The 23,094-nt window shown below is 47.9% G+C and overlaps 1 protein-coding gene across 4 annotated transcripts in view; it reads right to left on the minus strand.

Moving 5' to 3' along the window:
• Positions 1 to 2,131: 2,131 nt before the first annotated feature.
• The window catches only part of CCDC3 (coiled-coil domain containing 3), a 169,366-nt gene continuing 148,403 nt past the window's right edge, over positions 2,132 to 23,094 (minus strand). For all 4 annotated transcript variants that reach the window (XM_025043424.1, XM_025043423.1, XM_015585579.2 and 1 more), the window contains one exon: positions 2,132 to 2,626. In XM_025043424.1, the coding sequence (XP_024899192.1) occupies positions 2,351 to 2,626 (276 nt within the window). In that variant the 3' untranslated portion in view covers positions 2,132 to 2,350. The remainder of the gene's footprint in view (positions 2,627 to 23,094) is intronic.

Raw genomic sequence — 23,094 nt, forward strand, 5'->3', positions numbered from 1 at the left:
TCTGACCCTGGACGTGGCCCGAGGGACATGTCTTCCTTTGAGGTGGGAGGAGGGACAGAGGCCGGGCAGCGCAAGCACCATGCGAGGGAGTCGAGGAAACACGTTTCTGGTGGACTTTGTTTTCTTGGTAAATTTGGAGGAACAAATAGCTAGTGATTACGAAAGAAAAGGTGGCTCAGAAATAAGGAGAAGAAGAGCTGGCGTCACCAGAGACGTCCACGTTCGCACAACGTGGAGGCCCAGGAAACCTCTTCCCTGCCTACATGCGCCCAGCTCCTGACGCCCGGGGGCTGTGAGGGGCGCGTCTGCCACTTGCTTGTTATGCGACTTTGTGGTCTGAGGCCAAGCGACTGATCCAAGGTGGAACCGTGGCCTGCATCTCAGAGCTAGCGCTGGGACAGGGCGGCTAACATGTCAAGTTCTGATGAGTGTTTATAATTGGAGTTTTCTTGCGTAAAATCTGCTAGTACAATAAACAGGTGGCGAGGGCTCTGACAGCGCCGAGCGGATGGCCGGGGAGTCCCCTGTGGAGTGCACGTTCGGAGACGTTGATGAATGAAGCTGCTTGTCCCTCGGGAGGGGCAGGCTGGGACAGAGGCAGCGTGAGCTGTGTCCTAAATGCCCCCAGTGTTACTCACACACTCTGCCCTAGAGGATCTACACTGCCTTTCCAGGTCAGACCTAGAAACCCTGGCATCTCCCTGACCTAAGAGAAACACAGCGCTCTGCTGTTGTGGCTGAAATTGTGCTCATGTTTATTGAAAAGGCAGAACACAGTAGTAGAGAGGCGGCTTCCACAGGTCTCCGGACACTGGCTGTAAATCAGCCTCAGGCTTCTCATTCCCTGGGGTGGAAGCGAAACTGCCCTAAGGAAATGTCCGCGGGAAGAATGAACGCGAAGCCGCACCTCCCACGGTACCCGCCGAGGCAGCAAGCAGCTACTAGTGGTGGCAGCAGTTTGAAAATGAAGTACCCTTGCGCAGAAAGCTCCAGTGCCATCCAGTCCAGGGCACAGAGCTCTCCCCTGAGGCCACGGAGACTGAGGTGACACGGGGTCTGTGCCCCAGACCGGAGGCCAGAGGAGTGGGGATCTGACGGTAGCCACTGTTCCTGCGGGAGACAGTGCCATGGGCCCGCAGGGTCCTGGGCGGCCTGTGGGTGGCAGCCCCTGTGAGGGGCTAGAAGCTTCTGTCTGGGAGAGCAGGGCAGGGAAATGGCTTGGAGGCCCCTCGACAGAAGATAGCCGAGGGATGGGGCACTCAGCTGACTTCTTAGTCACAGCCGGGACTCGATCAGTGCGCCTAAGTGGAGAGCTCGGGGGTCAGGTGGAGGGAACATCGCGTCATACTTGACGCACCGGCTAAGGTTCCTTCCCAAGCAGGCGGCGGTGTCTGGATCGAGGCCGGTGCACACGCTCCCAAGGGCAAGGTCAGCCCTGGTGGGCGGGGAGCATTCGCACACAGCCTTCGGGAGCCTGGATGGGAACGAGGTAAGGTCACCTGATCCCACCACGTAAGGAGGTGTCTTTACAGACCAGAAGCCCAGAGCACTGGGGCAGCTCGCCCCGAATTCGGAAAAGTGGGAGAAATTGAGCAAACAAGTTATTGCTCAGGGTTCCCCAACTTAGGAGTGTGGTGGGAGGAGGCACGAGGACCAGCAAAGTCCCCGCCCCCTCGATTAAAGCGACCACAGGCATCACCTTCATGGGGAGTCTGCTGGAAATCAGATATAACTTTTTAATGACTTGTGGCCCGGCTCAGCTCCCTTACCTGTGACAAGCTCATTAAGTCTTACTGTGCCTCAGCTGTGAGGAAACGGGCTGGAGTAGGGACACCCTGCACGTGCTTACTGATAGGTGCTTTGCGAGGCCGCCAGCCTCCTCCCACAGATCTGGACGACAAGACACCAGAAGGTTCCGTGACTCGATTCGGTTCACTCCTGGGAACGGGCAGTTCTGGAGCGCAGCGTCGAGCTGTCCCTCCCCAGCCTGAGCGCGCTGCTCCTGGGAGCCCAGGCCGGGGTGCAGCAGCCGGTCCCGGCCTCAGCGCTTCCACGCACTGTCCGGACCAGCCGGGGAGAGGGGGGCAGCAAGGCGGCCCCTCTGAACCACTGGACACCGCCAACCGCGCAGCAGCCAGTCCTGGCCTCGGCGCTTCCACGCACTGCCCGGACCAACCGGGGAGAGGGGGGCAGCGAGGCGGCCCCTCTGAACCACTGGACACCGCCAACCGCGCAGGAAAAGCATCTTCTACGAGACTTGAGACGCGTGCAGTCCGACGCCTCCATCACTCCCCCCTCCCCGGCGAGGGGTGCTGCCCCCAGTGAGCCGGGGCGGGCCGTGGCGCCCCCGCTACCCCCGCAGGTAGGTGCGGGCTGCGGGCGCCTGCCCCAGGGCATTGCTGTGCGGGCCGGCCCCCGCCAAGGCCACCAGCTTCTCGCTGAGCTTCTGGTTGGCCAGTTCCAGGTGGCGGCCGTTCTTCCGTGCCTGTCGCAAAGCCCTCTTGACCTTCTTGACCCGGTCCCGGAGCTGCCGGTTCCGCTTCTCCAGCGTGGCCACCTTCTGCTGCAGCTTCTTGACGTGGTCCTCCTCCTCAAACAGGGCCTTCTGCACCGAGGAGCACAGGAGCTGGGGAGACAGGCGCCCCGGAGGAGAGGCAGGTGAGTGACAGAAAACGCCCCGGGCCATGTGCCTGGGCGCTGCCCAGTGCCAGCGACACCGACCCGAATGTCACCCCTAACCCCGACTCCAGGACACACTCAGGACGCCTCCCTCGGTTTCACCCTGACCTCAGACGCAAGCCCAGCCCCTCCTGTGCTGAGTATGGGCTCCTTGGATGATTTTGTTTCGAAGAGATTTCAAACAGCTGTCACTCCTGTCAACAAGCGCAGAGCTCCAGTGAATCAAGAAGTCCAAGACCAAACCCTGAGGCAGAAAATTGCATAAAAGATAGGAGAGCTTCCCAGGAAAGGTAAGGTAAAGCTCTGTTAGACACAGAAAAAGGGACTCGTCCTCACTCATAGTCGGGTAAATGCACATTAGAGCCACAGGGGATTTCTGTTTTTCACAGGTGGGTAAAGTGAAAGCGTGGAGGGCAGGGAGACGGGCATGCTGGTCTCCTGCAGGCAGAGCACCCACTGCTCCCAAGAGCAGCGTGGCTAGATCCATCGAAACGAAGCCTCACAGATCCTCTGGTCTAGTCATTCTGGGGCTTTGTCTCATAGAAATGCTCTCACATGCACAAATGTTATTTGTTATAAGAAGATTCAGGGACATTTAACCATGGTAGCCTAAGCCATCCTTGTTTTCTGCCCCACCCTCCAGCCACAAAAGTTCTGCATCCATCCACAAAGTGCCTCTAGGGGAGCTATGGGGCCCAGAAGGAGTCTCACCCACCGTGCACCAGACAGATCAGCCCCTGCTGTGGACCCTGCAGTGGTCCACGAACTGGCTGCAGCCCCCCTCAGGCAAAGGACCTCAAAGAAGACATACAAATGGCCGACGAGTACATAAAAAGGTATGCAGCATCTCTAAATCATCAGGGAAATGCAAAGCAAAACCACAATGAGGTATCACTTCGCACCTGTTAGAATGGCCGTCATCAAAGGGAGAGGGTCACAGTGTAAGATGGTGATACGGGAGGATCCTGAACTTACCTCCGCCCGTGGACACATCAAATCCATAGCTACGTACAGAACAATTTCCTGTGAAAGAAACCTGATAACTAGATAGTGACTCCAATACATCAGGCAAATGAGAGGAAGCCCACATCGAAACAGGAAAGAGGCTGAGCCATAACCTTGCCATAGATCGCCTGGCATGGTGACCCACAAGCGGGAGGGAACTCACACTCCCAGTTTCTCCCCCGGGGAGTGAAGGGTTGGAACCACATGCTGGGGACTCCAGCTTTTAAGACCTGCACCTGAGAGATGAATCCCCAAAGAAAGCCAACAGGGCTTGCGTCCCCAAGGCTCTAGCACACAGACTCGCCCAGCACAGGGCAGCAGACCGAAAAGCACCCAGACTTTCTGGGAAAGAGGCCTATCTGCTTGTCTTAAAGCTTCAGCCTGAGGGGCTTCTAATCAGGTACACATCTGGAGGCCTACTGAAATGTACTCCAGAGACCCTGGACTTGGCCTCTGCCCTGCTCCAGGTCATGGTCTCACCCAGAAAGGAGCTTGTGCACACATCCGGTGGCCCAGTTTTTGCATCTGGTGGTCCAAGGGTTACAACTGTGCCCAGTGGACACCCCTTGATTACTTGGTTCTGGTGGCCAGAGGGGCTTACCTTTGCAAATCCCATAGGATTTTACAGAGTAGCGAAACAATTCTTGACCAGCCACCCGCCTCAGGGCACAGAGGGGACAATGACGCAGGCCACTAACAGCAACCCTCTGTGATCTGGCGCAGTGAGAACCCCAGGGCCTTCAAGCGCATCAGTAAGCACGCACCGCCAGTGTCCTTCCGGGGCAAGAAGACGTCATGGGTGACCCAGCTCCTCTTCCAAGATGCCCCCCTGAATTGCTGCCCGGTGAAATGGAGAAACTGTTTGGAGAATCACATACCTGTCAAGACTCTGCGCATCGTTGGTAATGTGCCCAGGCACCCTCCTCCTCCTGATCTTCACCCCGATAGCAAAGTGGCGTCTCTCCCTCTGCACACAGCGCCTCTTTGACCTAAAGAGGACCTATGTCCAGGCCACTGCTGCAACCGAGAAGACACCGATGCCATCCCGAAAGGACCGCATCATCCACGACGGAATCGAGAGCCTTGCCTCGGCTTGGGGTGACGTCACCCAGGCGTGTAGGAATGGCACCTGACGGAGATACTCAAGAGGTTCGTCGGTGACGTCAAGGGATTTGCCAAGGATGAGGATGTGAAAATCTCAAGGCTGTGGGTGGGGCGGCAAACAGCTTTCCCCGGGGTGGGGACGAGGGGGCCGCGAGGAGCGCCCAGAGGGAGTCGTTGCAGCTGGACAGGAGCACACGGCTGAAGGAGAGCATGAGAATTAAACTGCAGAAGAAGAACTTCCAAGAAAAGCCGCAGCGAGGGCCTAGCAGAAGCGTCTGCGGACCTCAGCAAGCTCCTTAGAGTATGAACGCGGACATACTAGAGTATGAACGTGGACACCAACACCGAAATTTTGCTTTCAAGCAAATCTATGACAAAAAACAAGCAAGCAAACCACCAGGGACATATTTCTGAATAGAGTGACACCTCCTCAGGAAGAGCCTCAGGCAGGTCCTCCGGGTGTTCCAGAAGGAGGTGGCCTTATCATAGATGAGGGCGCCCTGCCTGTCACTGCCCCTGAAGGCCTTCCGGTGGGACAAGATGTGCAGGTGGGAGACAGTGATGCTGGTGACCCTGCCCTGTGTAGGCCCAGGCTGCTAATGTGTTTGTGTCTTTTTAACAAAAAAAGTTTAAAAAGTAAAAAAAGTGTTTTAATAGGAAAAAGCTTATAAAATAAGGATACAAAGAATATTTTTTGTACAGCTCGACAGTGTGTTTTAAGCTAAGTGTTGTTACAAACGAGTCAAAAAAATTATAAAGTTATAGTAAGCTAAATAATATATATTATTGAAGAAAAATGTTTATAAATTCAGCATAGCCTGAAGGGACAGTGTGTATCAAGTTGTGGCAGTGGACAATCCGTCCTAGGCCCTCACATCACTCACAGCTCGCTCGCTGACTCACCTACAGCAGCTTCCAGTCCTGCAAACGCCATGCATGGTAAGTGCCCTATACGGGTGCACCATTTTTTAAATCTTTTATACTGTATTTTTGCTGTACCTTTCCCATGTTTAGATATATAAGTATTTACTACTGTGCTGCAATTGCCTACAGCATTCAGTGCAGTAACAGGCCGCAGAGGCTGGTGGCCTGGGAGCAACGAACTGTAGGTAGAGCTCAGGTGTGCAGTGGGCCAGACCATCCGGGTTTGTGTAAGTGCACTCTGATATTTTGCACAATGACAAAAATCACCTAATGACATTTCTCAGAAGGTATCCCTGGTCCTTGAGTGATGCCTGACTAGTCAGGTGGTGGCTTAATCACATATGAAGCCATAATGAAGGTTAAAGATAAAAGCAGAAACATAACTACAATTACAGTAACTTGTTAATAGATACACAGGACACAGAGATGTGAATTTTGACTTCAAGAACACAAAACATAAAATTAGGTGGCGAGTAAAAAGATAGAGCTTTAGATAGGGCTTGAAAATAACTTATCAGCTTAAAATAGACTTACAAGTTGCCTTATTTAAGCCTCATGGGAACCACAAGGTGAAAACCTAGAGTAAATACTCAGAAGATAAAGGAATCTCATCACACCACTACAGAAATTCATCAGATCACAAAGAGAACAAGAAAGGAACGGAGGAGTTACCAACCAATCGGTAATTCCTTAGACTGTTCACATTCAAAGTTCTCCAATCCAAAGACCCTGACCAGATTTTTAAAAAGACCCGACTGTATACCGGCTCTAAGAGACTCGCTTCAGCTGTAAGGACACACGCAGAGCGAATGTGGAGGAATGGAGAAAGATATTCCACGCAGGTGGGACCCGAAATAAGGAGGGCATTGTATAGTGATTAAGGGATCAATCCAACAAAAGGATGTATTCGTAAATATTTATGCAACTAATATAGTAGCACCTAAATACTTAAAGTAAATATTAACACCTAAAGCTTTGGAACAAATAGCAATGCAAAGGAAAAAAAAAAAAAAACAAAGAACAGAAACAAATGAAATAGAGACTAAGAAGACAATAGAAAAGATCAATAAACTTTGATCAAAAGAGCTAGCTTTTTGAAAAGGTAGAATAGACAAACCTTTACCTAGGCCTACCAAAAACAGAAGAGGACTCATAAAATCAGAAATGAAAGAGATGTTACAATTGATACCACGAAAATACTGTAAGAGACTACTGTGAAAAATTACATGCCAACGAATTGGACAACCTAGAAGAAATGGATAAATTCCTAAATATACAACCTACAAAGACTGAATCATGAAGAAATTAAGGAGATTGAATCAGTAATCAAAAACCTCCTAAGCAACAAAAGTTCAGAACCAGACAGCTTCACTAGTGAATTCTACAAACATTTAAAGAAGAATACCAGCCCTTCTCAGACTTTTTCCAAAAAAGTAGAAGAGGAGAGAACACTTCTAGACTCATTTTACAAGGCCAGCATCACCCTGATACCACACAAAAATGACACAATATCCCTGATGAATACAGATGTAAACATCCTCAACAAAATATTAGCAAACTAGTTTGACAATACAGTGAAAGGATCATACACCACGATCAAGTGTGATTTATTCCTGGGCTGCAACAATGGTTTGACATCCGCAAGTCAAGGTGATATCCACACTAACAAAATGAAGGATAAAAATCGAGATTATATCTCTATAGATGTAGAATAAGCATTTGACAAAACTGAACATCCATTAAGGATAAAAAAAGAAAACCTCTGGACAAAACAAGCAGAGAGGGAATGAACATACCTCAGCGTAATAAAGCCCATATGTAACAAGCCCACAGCTCACATCGGACTCAACAGTGAGAGGCTGAAAGCTTTTCCTCTAATTGGGAACAAAATAGGGATGCCCAGTCTTGCCACTTTTATTCAATATAGGACTGGAAGTCCTAGCCAGGGAGCAATTAAGAAAAAAAAAAAGCATCCAAAATCAAGAGAAATAAAAGTATCTGCAGATGACATGATATAATACATAGAAAATCCTAAAGACTCCATTTTAAAAACTAATTCAGTAAAGTTGCAGGGTACAAAATCAATATACAAAAGTCTGTTGCATTTCTATCAATCGACAATAATCAGAAAGTGAAATTAAGAAAACAATACCATTTACAACTGCATCAAAAAGAATAAAATACCTAGGAGTAAATTTAACTAAGGAGGTGAAAGATCTCTACACTAAAAACTATAAAATGTTGATAAAGGAATTGAAGACAAATAAATGGCGGGATATTTCATGCTGATAACTTGGAAGAATATTGTTTAAATGTCCATATTGCCCAAAGTAATCTACACATTCAAAGCAATTCCTATCAAAATTCCAGTGGCATTTTCACAGAAATAGAACAAACGATCCTAAAATTTGCATGGAACCACAAAAGACCCTAAATATTCAAAGTAATCTGGAAGGGAAGAACAAAGTTGGAGGTATCACGCTCCCTAATTTCAAACTATTTTACAAAACTACAGTAATCAAAACAGTATATGGTATTGGCATAAAAATGGAGCAGAAAAGAAAGCTCAGAAATAAATCCACACATTTAAGGTGAAATCATTTCCAACAAAGGTGTCTCTTCAATAAATAGTGTTGGATAACTGAACAGCCACATGCAAAAGAATGAAACAGGACCATTATCTTACACTATACATAAAAATCAATTCGAAATCCATTAAAGATCTGAACCTAAGACCTGAAACCATAGAACTCCTAGAATAAAAACAGGCGGTAAGCTCCTTGATATCAGTCTTGGTGATAAGTTTTTGGATTTGGCAACAAAAGAAAAATCAGTATTTGGACTACCAACAAACTAAAAGCCTTCTGCACAGCAAAAGAAACCATCAACAAAGTGACAAGGCAATGTAGAGAATGGGAAAAGATATTTATAAACCCTATACCTGATAAGGGGTTGATATTTAAAACCTATAAAGAACTCCCACAACTTAATACCAAAACAAAACAAAGCAAAACAAATTAACCTAATTTAAAAATGGGCAAAGGACCTGAATAGACATTTCTCCAAAGAAGATATACAAAAACCCATCAGGTACATGAAAAGATGCTCAACATCACTAGTCATTAGGGAAATGCCACAGTGAGATACTGCCTCACACCTGTTAGAATGGGCATCATCAAAAAGACAAGGGATAACAAGTGCTGGCGAGGGATGTAGACAAACGGGAACCCTCGTGCACTGTTGGTGGGAAAGTAAATTGGTTCAGCCACTCTGGAAAACAGTATGGAGGTTCCTCAGAAAAAAAAAATAGAACATATGATCCAGCAATTCCACTGATGCGTTTAACCAAAAGAAATGGAAACAGCATCTCAGAGAGATTCCCATTCATTGCATTAGTCACAACAGCCAAGATATGGAAATGGCCTTAGTGTCTTTCAACAGATGAACGGATGGAGGTATGGAATATATGGACAATGAACTATTATTCAGCCATGAGAAAGAAGGAAATCCTATAGTTTGAGTTTGCGACAACATGGATGGACCTTGAGGGCATTATGCTAAGTAAAAGAAGTCAGACAGAATAAGACAAGTACTATATTATATCATTTGTATGTAGAATCTGAAAAAGCTAAACTCAGAAACCATAGAATAATGGTCACCAAGTAGTGGAGTAAATGGGGAGATGCTGGTCAAAGTTACAAACTTTGGGGTATAAGATGATAAGTTCTGGGGAGCCAAAGTATAGCGTGGTGACTGTAGTTAACAATACCGTATTATATACTTGAACATTTCTAAAACAGTAAGTCATAAATGTTCTCACCACAAAAAAAGAAACGGTATTTGTGTGAGTGAGGGAGCTGTTGGCTAATGCTATGGCGGTAATCATTTCACAGCATATAAATGTATCACATCACTGTACGCCTTAAGTTTATACAAGGTTATATGCCAATTATATCTCAGTAAAGCTAGGAGGGAAAATACTGAAACAATCTAAACATGCTCATCCAGAGAGATCTAGTTCAGTGAAAAGAAACCCACACAGTGAAAACATCCGCAATCTCTAAAAGAACAAGACAGCGTCAAATGAATGGCACTATAGCAGTATCTAAGTTAGACGGTTAATACCGAATCAAAGGGCAGCAGGGTGTGATAGAGACCGTAGAACGCAGATTCCAGACCTCTGCTGAAATACGCCTGCCCCGTGTCTAGGGAGCAGAGGGGGCGGGTGAGAAGGAGATTGACTTTCACTATGTACTCTTTTGTGCTTTTTGAATTTTGTACTGTATGCTAATATTACTTTTATTTTAAAAAAAAATCTCACTCCCATCTCTCTCCTCTCGCCCATCCTACACGCTACAATCAAGAGTAACGTTTCTCAAGTAAGGCTTGAGCTGCAGGTTGCCTCTGGTTAGGATCCCCGCCATATACACTGCCGTCGTGAAATGCCGAAGAGCCAGCTGCCTTGGTGTCGAGTCCTGCCTCTTCCACTGAGGAGCAGTGTGACCTTGGCAAGCTCAGGGTAGCGGGGTCTGTGCTGCACCTGCCAGACTCCCCTCAGGGAAGGAGGGGTTGTCCCCCAGCTTCTGGGCTGCTGACAGCCTTCGGCTGACTCTGTCTCCAGAAACTGCCCAACTTAAGAGAGCTGCGTCACACCTCTGTCCCCAGGGCACCCACATCCAAGGACTGGTTAACACAGAGTCTGAAAGCCAGGACTGGGACCACCTCTGAAGAACCCCCTACCCCCAGCCTCAGAGCGCCCCGGGGATAGGCTGTGGTTTTGGTGAGACTCCATGGCAGTCCAGCCTCTCCCTCTGCCCAGTGCTGTTCTTCCTTCTCAGGTGTTGATCCCAGAAGCATAAAGAAAGGAAAGAAAGGGGGAATGGAAAAGGGACAGAAGGAAAAGGAAGAAAAAGAAAGAAAAAGAAAACAAAAAACCGCGTCTCTTGCATGCTGTCTGCTCAGTCTGCTCAGAACCCAGCCTGCAACACGCGGTGTCACGTGTGCCATGGGAGAATCGTGGGGCCCATCTTACAGGGCCGTCTCGAGGATTTCATGAGCTTTATTTGTGAAGTGCTCAGAACCACACCTGCGCTGGTGTCTGAATGTCTGCGTCCCCCCAAAATTTGTGTGTTGAAATCTCGATGCACAGCACGACGGTAGGGGGCCTTCGGGGGCTGAGTGGGTCTTGAGGGCTGCACTTTCACGTCGGGGATCGATGTCCTTATAAAGACCCCAGAGAGTTCCCTCGCCCCTCCTGCCACGTGAAGATGAGACGTCTGAGACACAGAAGAAAGCCCTTCCCGACCATGCTGTCACCCTGATGGTGGACTTCCAGCCCCTAACGCTGTGAGAAAATAAATTCTGTTCTTTGTAAGCCATCCGGTCTGTGGTTTCATTACGGCGGCCCGAATGGCCTCGGACACCCTGGCACGTAGTAGATGTCCACTAAATGTTGGTGTGGGATCTGTTAAAACCCTTCAGCCCCGTGATTGGACCTGGCCTGCATCTCCAGTCTTGTTTCTCATGCTTCTGTTCAAACACTTTCAGCCCAAAGCAACCTGACTCCTGGCTGCCCTCCAGTACGTCCTGTTCCCTCCCATCCCGAGGAGGGGGACCGCGCACCCAACTCTGCCCTCTTCTGGCCAAAAGGAGCCCCTGGGAGAGAAAGCGGACACCAGGGACAGGTGGCCTCATTACAGCTGACTCTCGCACAATGTGGGAGTTGGGGCGCCGACACCCGTGCAGTTGGAAATCCATCTGTGTATAACTCGACTCCCCCAAAATTTAACTACACGGTTGTCTCTCCGTGTCCACGGAGGATTGGTCCCAGGACCCCGGCTGATACCAAAATCCGCGGACGCTCAAGTCCCCTGTATAAAATGGCGTAGGTCAGTGCACACAGCCGGTCCCCGGGCACGGATCAAAATGGTCTGCATGTACCTGGACCCCCACGGTCCAAACTCATGTTGCTCAAAGGTCAACTATTTATCTAGGACCAGATACTATCTATCTAACCGAGAGTCGATAGCCATTCTCTCATTAAATCACTGCCTTTCTATGACATAGATTCTTCAGTCAGAGTCCAAGCAGAGTCTATTAAAACAAGAGGACCAGGTCTTTTCATGGTTCTATGTCTGGAGTTTGAAAGGATAGAATCTCGTGTGCTGGGACAGAACGTCAAGGAGAAGATGAAGTCGTGTTCTGCGATGCCTTTCGAAAGCTGCATTTTAAAATAATAAAAGCAGAGAGTGGGATGCGACAAGATCTGTACTCCTGGTGGGACTTCAGTGATCACTTCTGAGACAGCGACATTTCATAAGCATCCCTTAGACCAAGGGGCTGGCTGCTCCCTCATCTGGAGAAGCTAGAGGAAGAGGAAGACCACTTCATGATGGCCTGAAGGAGCCACCATGGAACAAGGGGACACCTGGAAGTGGGGGGACGGGGGTGAGGTAATTAGTCAGACGGGACGGATGGGATGACTGGCGGTCCTCAGTGAACGTCATTCTCGATCCCCTGTCTTTGGTATGGGTAAGGTCTGAGCAGCAGCAGGAAGACACAGAAGGACTCTCAGTAACTCGTCCAGTGTCATCAATAGCAAAGCTGTGACCTAAGGACTCATAACCAGACCCAAGGTCTTTATCTCCAGGGAAAAGCAGGCTTTGTCTCCAAGAAGTGGGACCTAGGAACAGAGGCTAACGCCATAAAATGACGGAGCCACAGCCACCAGTACCTCGAGGAGGCCTCCTGCATCTTGGCCGTCACCTTGACAGAACATTCCTTTTCTTTTTCATCAGGAAAACAGGAATTTCTACACAAAGCTGTACCTTCACTGTGGTATATATATACATACAACGGAATGTTACTCAGCCATAAGAAGAGACAAAATATTGCCATTTGCGACAACATGGATGGACCTCGAGATAATCATGCTAAGCGAAATAAGCCAGACAGAAAAGGTTGAAAACCACATGATATCACTTATTGTGGGATATAAACCTAAAGCAACAAAGGAACAGGACAAACAGAGACTCATGGACATGGACTATAGACTAGTGGTTACCAGAGGGTAGTGGGTAGGGGAGGAGGGAGGAGGTAGACTGGGTAAAAGGGGTCAATTATAGGGGGTAGGTGGAGGGTGAAGAGGGTAAAGGGGATCAAATATATGGTAGCTGAAGGAAACTGGACTTTGGGTGGTAAACACACAATAGAATATACAGGTGTTAAATTATAATGTACACCTGAAAATTATATAATTGTATTAACTCATGTTATCCCAATAAACTTAATCAAAAAAGAAAAAAAGCTGTACCTTCAAATATGTGTGTTTAAGAAACTGCCCCCCTCTCTGGAATACTTTCCAAACGACATCACAATCTCTTTAGAAAACTGCGTTTAGAATGTCTCTCTAAAAGGTCAAGACACACGTTTTGCTCATTTAGCTCTGTGGCATTTTTCAGTAAGCGGAGAAGGGGCGGGGAGCCCAGGCCAGGCCAGAACAGGTACTGTCACATTTCCTTTGAAGAACCGAAGACAAATCACAGCAGGGTGGCCTGAAGCGACAGCTTCCTAAGCGCAGGGGCCCAAGTCACACCCGCTCTGACTGAGGAGAGGGCTCTCGCCTGCCCCGCCCATGGCTGGGCAACGCCCCCCCCCATTCGCCTGGGGCGGGGTGGTTTTTCTCTGGAAAGTTCCACAGAGCTAAAGGGCTGAACGGGAATGCTGGCACAGCGGAGCCCGCTAGCCCGCTCTTTTATTCTTAGATAGAAGGTAAACTGGTTTACGCTTTATCTTCTTTTTAAATTAAGCCATTATTAAACTATGAAAGCAATATATGGGACAAAAAAAAGGACAATTAAAGTCACCTAATTCTACTGCACAGAGATAGGCACTGTTGACATTTTAACATTTCTCTCTAGGATTATTTCTGTGGCTATAGGTAAATAGATAAGCATTTTAAACAAAGTTGGAATTGTGCCGTTATTCGATTTTCTGTCCTCCTGTTTTCTCTTTGGCGTTTCATCATGACCCTTTTTCGGACTTGCATTCATACACGTCCATCGAACATCTCCCTGGGAGCTGGGGGTGGCTGAGCCAGGTGGCTGGGCCTGGCCACCACGAATCGCAAGACGGGATCCCAGCTGTTAATCCTCCCTCCCCTTCTGACCACGAGCTGGTGGAGAAGGATGCAAGGGAGCGTGTTTTTGCACCTGAGTGATCTTAGTGTGGCCTTTTGGAGGGCAAGTCACCTGTCTCCAATGATAGGACAGACATGTGGTGAGTGTCTCACCTGTGCCTCTACCCAAAACCTTCCTGTGTGTCCTCTATCTCCCCAGGAAGCTCAGGTTCTGGGGGCGATTTCCACAGTCAAGATCATGAAAGGTAAAGGAACTGTATGTCACCATACAGAATCCAGATACCATCTGCACATACCGCATAGTGCGGGGCCCCAACTCCTGGGCCATAGACCAGTACTGGTCGTGGCCTGTTAGTAACCAGGCCATACACCAGGAGGCGAGCAGCAGGCAAGCGAGCGAAGCTTCATCTGTATTTGCAGCCGCTCCCCAGCACCAGCATCACCACCTCAGATCATCAGACATTAGATTCTCATAGGAGCACTGGTCCCTGGTGCCAAAATGGTTGGGGACCGCTGCCATATTGAATCACCTCTAAATGATTTGTAAAGAAATCATTTGAACAATGTCAGCTTCCATATGTTTGTTAATTCCAGAAAGAAGCATTTATTATCCTGTGCCTGGGACTATATGGTGCAGAAAATTTTCCTGAATTATTCTGCAATATTCCAGTAATCTCTGTATCTAACTAAGCAAAAAGTGTATTAAAAATTACTATTTCATGGCAGCAGCCCTACCAAATGCTGAGAGGTTCTTGCCTTCACAGCTGCTTTCAATTTAAATACCCACCTACAAAGCGGGCTTTCTGAAACGTTAAAAATGAGGGAAGGAGAGCCCAAAAGCAACAACACAGACCAACGGCTTGCCTTTTTAACACTTTGCTCCTATTCAAGAGAAAAAAGAGAAGGAAGAAAAAAAGAGAATTAAAATGTAGAGCCAGGGTCAGCTAACTATTGCTAAATTCGGCCCACAGATTGCTTTTGCGAATAAAGTTTTATTGGAGCACAGCCACGTTCATTCATTTACATATTGTCTGTCTATGTCTACTTCCATGCCACGGAGGCAGAGTTGAGTAGTTGCAACACAATCTGGTCCCAAAAGCCTAAAATATTTACTACCTGGCGCTTATCAAGAAAAAATTCCCAAACCTTAACCTTGAATGGTGCTCAGGGCAAATGGAAATGCAAAAGCAACAGCCGACGACTGAATGAGTTTGGAGAGAACCGGCGAAGGCCAAGGAATGAAGGGAGGGCAAAGTGACAGGAAAATCTCCCTGGACCTCACTGGCCACACCTCACCATTTCACACGACTTTGAAAACACCCATATGTGATTACTGCTTCCGGCTGCCAGGTCTTAGCTCAAGTTCTCAGGAATCCCTGTCAGCAGGGATGGTGTGGACCCCATCTGCACGGACTGCCCTAGTTCCAGCCCTCCCTCCAGATGGAAATGAGCAAGACGGCTCTTTCCAGAATGACTAGCCAACTGTTTCTAAAATACTTCCCCAGCGACACTGGAAAGATAAGCTTCCTAGAACCTACAAACATGTACCGCTCAGAACATCAGTGTGGAAACGGGGGTCACCCTGGTCATGCAGACTGTCAGTTCTGAAAACTGTACACAGCACCCTGTTTTCCGACCAGCCGAAGGCAGAGGCCGAGACTCCTTCGCTGTGTGACTCGGGGACTCCTGCGGGGGGCGGGAAGCCCGCGGGCCTCAGCCCAAGCGCTCGGCCCACCGTCGTCGTCAACGCCTTAGAGACAGATGTGTGAGGAGGTGCCGGCAGAGCCAAGTCTGCGCAGGGCGGTTTCCTGACTGGACGCTAAAGGGCTGGATGACACCCAGAGCTACTGGAAAGGCCTCCAGACCACAGAAGTGACAACAGGCGGTTCCCCTGAGGACACTCTGGAGAAACGACCTGAGATTCTTATGACCGTGTTTAACTTGGTAGCTGGTTCTCTGCCCCACCCAGAGTCCAAAGAGCACAGGGAAAGCGAGTGGCCCGGATGAGCCGTGGCTGGGAGGGGAGTGAGAATGGGAAAGTGGGGCTGGGGTCAGGCAGGAAGTGGGGGGCTCTCTCCACCGGGGGCACAGGCTCCACGGCTACCTCCCACCGCTCGGCCCAGGCAAGCAAGAGGCCGTCTCGCATCTGGGGTAGGGACAGGGGCAAAACCATGCAAGTCCATCGGGCTCCCCCGTCACCTGGCAGCGGGGCCTTGCTTACGTCACCAAAGCTGCCCCCCCTCAGCCTCATTTATACAGCGGGGATAATAGCACCTCTGCCGTGATTTGCTCTGAAGATGAAATCAGATGATACGTGTAACCCATTCACCTGGCACAGAGCGAACAATAAATGGAGGCTTTATTATCATTCAAGAGTCTGCGTTTTCCTGATCAAGTTGCTGCTCCCTGACCACACTGGGCTCTCTCAAGTGGCTGAACCTCTGCACGTGTAGTTCCTTCTGCTTAGAAAATCTCCACCAACCCACACTCCTCACACTTTTGTCCAACTCATGAAATTCTGCTTATTCCCCAAGTCTCAATTCAAGAGTCACCTCCTCTCTGAAGCCCTCCCTGATTCCACTGTCGTTCAGAGCACCGTGCTCTAACTGTTGGCGAGTCTCACTCTCCTAGACTGTAAGCCCCTCAGGTACCTGGCTTATCTTTGCACCCAGCACCCAGCAGACAATAAGCACTTAATAAATGAAGGAAGGGATGCAGGCTGAAAGCAACAAGTTCAGGACTTAAAAACGGGCAACGAACCGAAGCAGGAGCACCCTGTGGGAAATGGGTGCTGGGTTCACCATGGTCCCTACGAAGTCCTGTTTCCCAGGAAGAAAGTCAGCTCTGACGAGCCGTTCTGCGAAGACCAGGACCTGGCTTTAAAGATCGCTGACATCTGTATATCTTCCTTTTCGGACACTCTCCCCACATCCAGCTGACTGGGTTAGTTTGTCTATCTCTGGACCAAATCCCACAGAAGTTGCAGGCCATGGTGGAGATGAGAAAAGACAGTGAATTTTAGAGGGGAGATGCCAGGTTACAGGACACTTATGTAAATTTAGGAGATGAGGTCACTGTCAGAAACTGGCTCCAGAGAGCGGGGAGGAAGGGGACCGGGTCTTAGATGGCCAAAGCTTAAATCCTGATTAAAACCCAGAGGGACGCACTGCCCTGGGTCAGTTCCTGCCATCATGGGACGGAAGTTTATTGGTTCAGTTCAGTTACCGACAAATAAATTCATATCCTCAGATAAATCCACTACGAACTGTTCCCCATAGTGGGGTCTACATTGCACTCATCTCATGAGATGCCTGCCTGGGGACAAAAGGGGCTTTTTGGTCAAATGAGGTTCAGAAATGCTCTTTGATGCAACACTCTAACGTAGCCATGCACACTGGTCCTGCGTTAAATAAGCCTGTGAGACTGTTTTACCCCAAACCTCACTTGACTGTGGCAGAGGCCTCCACCAGGCGGCGAGAAACTGACTACAAGCGTGCGGAGACCTTGGTCCTCTCCGTCAGGGCCCCCGGCCACGAGCAGCCTGCTGCGTCTTGCCCCAGGAACTGTTTTTCAACGTCCATTACAAAAATCTTTGTTGTTACGGTCGGAAATGGCCTAACGAGTCCAGGAGTTTAGCAGCTTTTTAAATGATTTTGAAGATATTTTAATTACCACTCGTCCACAAAATGAATGACTTTCTCACTGCACCGCACTGCTCACTCTCTCTCTCTCTATACTACTCTGTTGTATGCATGGGGTCCTCACTGATGGGAACGGAACCTGTCCCGTCCTGGGACATTTCAGTCTAGCTTCTAAGCTTCTCGTGGGCGAACCTGAATATCCCCAGGTAAAACATCGTTTTCCATCAGCTATGATGTAAAGAGGACGAGACTGAGCACAAGGCCACGGAATACTGGACGCCGAGCCCAGCGCCTCTCTGGACATGCCGAGGGGAGGCGACGCTGAGGCGGGTCCCTGGTGCGGGGCTGCTGGCGGCTCTCATTCGGTGCCCAGCACTTTCCATGGTCCAGCGGAGAAAAGGCTCCCAGGTAAAGGGAGAAGGAGGATGTTTTAGTTTAGGTTCCCAGACATTCATGCCAGAAAATCAGCATCGCAGTAGAAAGGCACCTCCATCTAGCCCCAGTCCTGCCACCGACAAGCGAGTGGCCTTGCTGAGTCATGGTCCTCTCTGGCCCTCAGTCACGGCCTCTGGAAGACATCTTCCTACCTCTGATGCCTCAACGCTTGGTCAAAGCTTCCCCAAGCATCTCAGTCACCAGCTGGCCAGTCACGGCCAGGGCTGGGACTCCCTCCCAGGAAACAGGCCCACTATAGACTTGCTGATGCGGGGGTTCCCTTGGGAGAGATGGGTGCTTTCATGGTCACGAGAATCTCAGGTGTTTGTAAAGATCTGAAGATCTGTCCACTGGCCACCAGATGTGTGAGTGTGTGTGCGTGTGTGTGTGTGCGCGCGTGTGCGTGCGTGTGTGTGTGTGTGTGCGCACGCGTGCATGCGCTCAGCCTCCGGGATATATTGGGCTGAGGGAGGAGAAGAATGAAAGAGCTGATGATACAGCCTCTTCCCCCAAACCCCAGAGTTGACACATGTGATCCTGTGGCGCGTGGGGGCCAAGTTCATTCCTGCCCCCCAGGTGTGCCAACACTGCTGAGTGAGGGCACCGAGCCGCTGACTGACGATTCAAGCCCCATGATGCGCTCAGCCTCCGGGATATCTCAGGCTGAGGGAGGAGAAGAATGAAAGAGCTGATGATACAGCCTCTTCCCCCAAACCCCAGAGTTGACACATGTGATCCTGTGGCGCGTGGGGGCCAAGTTCATTCCTGCCCCCCAGGTGTGCCAACACTGCTGAGTGAGGGCACCGAGCCGCTGACTGACGATTCAAGCCCCATGCCTCAGGTCACTGCTGCTGGCCCAGGGAACAGCAGTAGGTCACCAGCCAAGTCAAAGCTTCCGCCTTGCCCTGTGGACTTCTGAACTCGGTCCAGGGTGATCTCGAGGCCGTCCCCTCTGGTCTCAGTGTGGACCAGTGAGGCTGCTGAGGGTGGGAAGGTGGGACCGTGGACCACGGGGGTCCACCGTGGAAGGGGAAGCCTGGGGAAACTGGCCCAGAACGGATGCCGCCCTACTCTGCCCCTGCTCTCTCTCCAGCGGCACTGTCAGCCTGACCCCTCCCATCTGACCTCCATTTCTCTGGGGCCTTTCTCAGTCACGGTTCCAAGTCTTTGGGGTTCAGTTTCCAGCTCTTCCCCTGCAAAGGGCAACTAAGGACCAGGCTCTACTTTTCCTCCTGATGGCTGGTGTGTTTTCCTGGCATCATCACTACTGGCTGAAAACCCCAAAAGACTCCTGCCACCCGCCCTACTGGGGAATGTGATGGAGATTTATGAGCTGTGAGCGTGCTCCTGTTTACTTCCCAGGGACCGATGACTTGTCCACGCAGCCACGTCCAGGGCCTGACTCAGCTGAAAGTCTGTCTGCGAGAGGTTTTCAAACCCAGATACTGGCTTTTCTGCTACTGAATCAGGACAGGTGGCCCTGCACATGCAAAAGAATAAAATGACTCCTATTTGACACCATAGACAAAAATTAAAATGACTTAAGTATAAGACCTGAAACTTATGAACCTTTGTCTCAGAGGGGCTTTTGTGAACTTGACCCCAAAGGCAAGAGAAGTAAAAGAAAAAATGAATGAGACTATATCAAACTAAATAGCTTCTACAGAGCAAAAGAAACCATCAACAAAACAAAAAGGCAACCAGCCGAATGGAAGAAGATATTTGCAAACAAGAACCTCCAATAAGGGGTTAATATTCAAAATCTAGAGAGACCTCATACAACTCAACAACGAAAAAACAATCCCATTTAAAAATGGGCAGAGGACCCGAACACTTTTCCTGAGAAGACATACAATGGCTAACAGATATATCAAAAGATGCTCAACTTTACTAGCTATCAGGAAAATGCAAATCAAAACCACGATGAGATACCACCTCAGCTGTCAGAATGGCTGTCATCAACAGGACAAGTAATAAACAAGTGTTGGAGGGGATGTAGAGAAAAAGGAACCCTCATACACTGACGGTGGGAATGTAAACTGGTGCAGCCACTATGGAAAACAGTATGGAGGCTCCTCAAAAAATTAAGAATAGAGCTACTGTATGTCCCAGCAATCCCTCTTCTGGGTATCTACCTGGAAAATTTGAAAACACTTACTTGTAAAGATATATGCACCCCTATGTTCACGGCAGCATTATTCACAGTAGCCAAGAGACATGGGAAGAATCAAAGTGTCCCTAATGGGTGACTGGATAAAGAAGATGTGGTACATATACACAATGGAATACTACTCAGCCATAAGAAAGGATGAAATGCTGCCATTTGGGACAACATGGATGGATCTTGACAGTATCATGCTAAGTGAAATAGGTCAGATGAAAAAGGATAAGAACCATATGATTTCGCTCATATGTGGGACATAAAACAAAGCAACAAATGAATCAACCAAACAAACAAACTCGTAGACACTGATAACAGTTACAGTGGTCACCAGAGGGGAAGGAGGTGGGGGGAGGATGAGGAGGGGGTGTAATTTAGCAGAACTTCCCTTCAAACCTGGCACTGCCACTTCTTTCATAAAGTAGAGATACCGATAACATTGCTCAGAATACACACGGATTTGTTTGTAAACCGTAAAGCCACTGATGCTGACTATTCCTCTTACATACTGTCAGGCTCTGTCAATAACCTCATACCCTGGAATCAATTCTCACTTAATATTTTATTAAGTAAAAATATTATTGGAAAACCATTAAACAACAGATGACAATCAGATACTAAAGCATAGTGACGTGTTTCTGCCAACTTTCAAAGACTGTCCTTTCTGGAGCGGTATCTGGCACAAGTCCTTGCAAACTTGAAACTTTCAATAAGATGCTCAGGACAAAATTTACATGTGAAAAGCATTCTATTACAGAAGGCTCCTAGCACAAGGTTATGACCAGGCTCTGACAAAAAAATTAAACAAAAGGTTATTAGCTGTGAGAAGTTTTAAATATGCTTTAATTGTCCTTCCATTACACAACCTAAATTACTCCTAGCCACCTCTTCAACAATATGCTGTTCCGCCTTTCTGGGATGCTGTTCCGTGACTCTGCGTGTGGGCTCATTCTCATCCTTCAGTTTTCTGTGTCATCTCGTCATGTCTTTCCTTTCCTCCGTGTGAGTGGCCTCCCAGAATGACTGTCTCGGCACCCTGCTTGTGTCCCTAATAACATGATCAGGTTCACTTATCAACAGCTGTCTTTCTTCTACTATACTGTAAAACGGACTTTATCGCTTTGTTACTGCTGTAGTCCTACTGCCTGATGTGGTGCCTGACACACAGTAAGTGCATAAGAGTGACTGTTGAATGAAATAATGAATTATAAAACTATCACATGCTAGTTATTTTAAAAATTGGAAACTACCAAAAAATAGAAAAAAAAAAAGTCACCTATCGTGCCAAAGACAATCTTATCTCTCTTTTACTGTATTAACCTGGTTATGAAGACATTGTATTTTCAATTTTCCATTTTGCTTTTTTAAGATTACATTTCCTAACCTTATAATCCAAGAGTTTCATTATTCTACTGGCTACATCTATTTCATTATAAGATTACTCTTTAATTTACTTAGCCATACTCCTTTGGTTGGGAACCCAGGCTATTTCTAAATGTACTATTTTAAATAATGTTAAAGAAAATAAGACACTGCATTTTTCTTTATCAGGATTATTTCTTTAGGGTTGACACTTGGAAGTGAAATTATCAGATTATTAGATTTGAAGTAATAAACATTTCAAGAATTTTGCTTTATGTTATCAAATTGTTTTCTAAAAGTATTACAAGTTTTAATTTTTCATATTTATTTCTTTAATTTACTAGAATTTATTTAGGTATATGGTATAAGCATATAAGTTTTTTCCAAAAAGCAAATGAGTTATTCCCCCACATTTTATTAAATACCCTTCCTTCCCCACAGATTATGTGTCCTCCTTCCCTAGGCTTCTGACTTACACTATGAACTGATTGGGCCGACCTCACTCTGTTTAGCCATGGGTTAGTATGTCAACCCCACATGCCTTTTATTAAATTCATTTTAATATATGATAGGATAGTCCTCTTTTTCCAAAAATTCTTGGCTAAAATTTTTAAAATCTGGAAAGAGTCTATTTTCAAAATCTTAAAATACAGTATGGAAACTATACCGCTCTATACATATTTTGAATGGATTAAACAAAACTATAGACTAATATTTGATTATAATTTAAAAAATTAGAGACTTTTTTGATCCGTCTCCCATTACTTTTTCTTAAATATACTCGACTCTACATCTGTCCTATTCCTAGTCAAGTAATAAAGCCATAAAATTTTATGTTTCATTCTGCATCTTACCTATAAAAGTTCTATTTTCCGCTCTTCTCGTTACTCATCTAGAAAAGTATGCACAGATGTCCCTAATGGGGACAAACCAGGATGGTCACTGCAGAACTGTTTATAAGACTGAAAAAGTAGGAACCACTTTCATGCCTGTCACTAAGGGAATGGCTAAATAAACGAAAGCCCGCCCACGCTTTGAAATGCTATGCAGAATTAAAAGACGAGGAGAAAGCTCTGCTACGTGCATTATCCAGCGCAAACAAACACTCCGCCAAGCTTTAGAACCATTCACATAATATGAAATCATGTATGCATTAAAAAAAAAAAAAAAGCCACAAAACTACTTTTTAACAGCCCACGTATCTATGTCAAGCCCTGGTCAGAGTCTGGGAGGATCTTCGCTGTCAGCAGGGCCTCCGCTGGGGAGGGGCCTGAGGCAGTGTGAAGGGAGCTGTGCTTTTTAAATCAGGTGTAAGGCTTACGTTTTTACACGGAGGATACATTCACGCCCGCTCGCTGCGCAGATAGAAATTAGTAAACGATGTAAAAGTCATCATCTTGGAAGGGGTTACCAGCTCTGGGGCTGCGTTTCTCTCGCACACGCTTGGTGCCACAGGGCGACGCGGTCCCTTCGGCAGCTGCTCAGCACGAAGTCAGCCCTCCAGGGCCCGGGGATCAGCAAGCTGCAGTGGACATGGATGCTCGGCCCCCAGGGAGACGTGCTGTGACCAAGTGCTGGCCTTGCAGGAGTCACAGGAACTCTGCAAATGCCATTTTAGGGAAGAAAAGCCCAGCACAGGAAAGAGT

The sequence above is a fragment of the Pteropus alecto genome, unplaced genomic scaffold, assembly GCF_000325575.1.
Source record: "Pteropus alecto unplaced genomic scaffold, ASM32557v1 scaffold11, whole genome shotgun sequence".
NCBI classification, from domain to species: Eukaryota; Metazoa; Chordata; class Mammalia; order Chiroptera; family Pteropodidae; genus Pteropus; species Pteropus alecto.